Source organism: Saprolegnia parasitica, assembly GCF_000151545.1.
Source record: "Saprolegnia parasitica CBS 223.65 unplaced genomic scaffold supercont2.363, whole genome shotgun sequence".
Lineage (NCBI taxonomy): Eukaryota > Oomycota > Saprolegniomycetes > Saprolegniales > Saprolegniaceae > Saprolegnia > Saprolegnia parasitica.
The window spans coordinates 7952-10198 of NW_012156757.1; the positions used below are offsets into that span (position 1 = coordinate 7952).

The window sequence follows — 2247 nt, forward strand, 5'->3', positions numbered from 1 at the left end:
TCGTGCAGAAAGAGCGCGTGCACGTCGGCCGACGGGAGCAAGTTGCCGGCGAATCGACTGCCTTTGCGGTACACGCTGACGTAGCGACTACGGAAGAGACGCACGCAATTGGGCATGGCGTGGAAATCCAGCATGCTCCCGTGCGTCTCCATCTCTTCGGCCATGTTAGCGAGCGCGCTGGAGGCATTCCGCGCGACCTCAATGTCGCCCGAGGCAAAGGTGGGGCAGCGGCGACGTCGCCGTCGGCAGCTTGTGCGCGTCGCTTAACGTCCAGCTGCACGAAAGCGCCGCGAGTTCGCGATCCAGTTCAATGTACGCGACGTGAAAAGCCGCACTGGCGGCGACGGCAAGCGCGAGAAGCAAGCACGGCGTCCGCGCAATCGACATGGCCTCGGCGCGAAAGATGTCGCAGCACCGACACGGCATGGTACTGGGCGTGTATGCTCTCGCCTTGCGTCATCAACGCGAGCGTGGCGTCGACCGCTGGGTCGGTCCGCGCGATGGGTCGCTGGTGCGTCGCGTTCATGGCGAGCTTTCCAAGAGCAAATGTCGCATAGAACCGCGTCTCGAGCGCGCGCCGGGAACTCAGCGCCTGCACGAGCGGCGACAAGATGCCGAGACACTTGTCGTGGTACGTGCTGTTGCCGAGGATGCTTCCGAGCGCCAAGACCGCGTAGCGCTGCGGCTCGGGCATGGCGGCATCGACCACGAGGCGTCCGAGGGGTGTCACAACGTACATAATGTATGTCGTGCGTGACGATGTTGTGCGTGAGAGGGTTGGCAATAAATGTTGCCGTGGCCGATGGCGCCAGAGGTGCGCATCGCCTCGTCGTGTTCGGGGCTAAGCGCGTGCAGGAGGAGGTCGTGGCAGAGGACCTCAAGGAGGCGCGAGTTGCACGCCAAGTTGCACACACATTTGAGCGCCTCGCAAAGCACTAACGGATCGTCTACGCTTCTGAGATTGACGAGGATGGCACTGCCGCGGTCGCGCAGAATTCGATCGTGCGTCGAAACGTCTTGGGCCAGCGTCGCGCAGGCATAGGTTGCAATCAAGTGGAATACAGTGTACGTCTACACGTCATGATTCGACTGTCCAAAGACAGTCGCGACCCACCGTGGCGTTCATGTCCGTGTCGGGCGAGCCTGGATGAGAGCGCCGAATTCGCAATCGACACGTTGTTGGACTCGTCCAGCGACAAGTTGTAGGGGCGGCGGCCACCGCGCGGCGCACAAAGGGGTCGCTTGACGGCGCGCCCTGCACGAGGGGCTCGAGGCCACCGTCGAGCACGATTGCGTGCGTCTCTTCGTCGACGTCGCTACATGATCCCAATGATCGTGCGCAGAATGTCCATCTTGCCGAGTTGCGCCCAGTTGGCTTCGTTGCCCGCGACGTCGTTGATGACAAAGGCAAGGCACCACCTCGTTTCCGCGTCGCTCGACGTCTCGAGATGCAACAAGGCGGCAATCGCGCCCTGGTCGAAGAGGTCCTTGTCGTTGAGGTTACCGATCGCAAGCGTCCCAAAGCGCTGAGAAAGGGCGTCGGGCGACTTGACAAAGCCCAGAATGTGCTGCAGCGCGTTGCTGCACAAAAGCGTTGGCTGTGACGACGGTTTCGACGCAAATAGCGCCAGGCAGCGCGCGACGTGCTGCTGGATTTCGATATCCGCATAGAGCGGTTGAAGCACACGCTCCTCGAGCATCTTCGTAAGGCTCTCGACCATCTCAAAGATATAAACGAGCGCACAAATCGCGTGGCGCTCGCGTGGCGGATCTCCACTCTGCGCGAGGCTTAAGAGCGGCGAGAGACACCCCTGCGGGCCATCGTGACCTTGTTCGCAGAACGAGAAGTTGCCGAGCGTCGCGTTCACCGATCGCGCCGCTGTTGACGATGCGCACTTGGTTTTCGACGCTTTGTTTCGCCGAGATTGGCCAACGCGCAGCGGCGGTGCGTCGCGCAGTTCGTGCTGCTCAATGAGAGGGGGTAGGCCCAAATTGGGGTAGGCCGCCACATTTGCAAATCTCGGCCTTGTTGACATGTAAAGACACACTAAAATGGTCATTTTGACGTGACAGAGCGTACTAGCAAACGAGAAAGTGCAAAGCGCGGGAGTACGTCGCGGTGGATATCCGAGTCTTCGGTGCGCGTGGGTACCGGTATTTGTGCCCAAGACGGGGAACCAGAACCGATCAGCGCCTCGGACGCCAAAGATGGAGAAAGCACGAGCTCGGCATGAACGGCGGCACTGA

At 60.9% G+C, this 2247-nt stretch overlaps 1 protein-coding gene across 1 annotated transcript; it reads right to left on the reverse strand.

Annotated features, from left to right (window-relative positions):
- Positions 1-198: 198 nt before the first annotated feature.
- On the reverse strand, positions 199-694 carry SPRG_16730 (hypothetical protein; the record flags this gene model as incomplete). Its single annotated transcript, XM_012356055.1, has 2 exons — positions 199-390; positions 416-694. The coding sequence occupies 2 exons, from the start codon at positions 692-694 to the stop codon at positions 199-201; spliced, it is 471 nt and encodes a 156-aa protein (XP_012211445.1).
- Between the last annotated feature and the right edge of the window lie 1553 nt (positions 695-2247).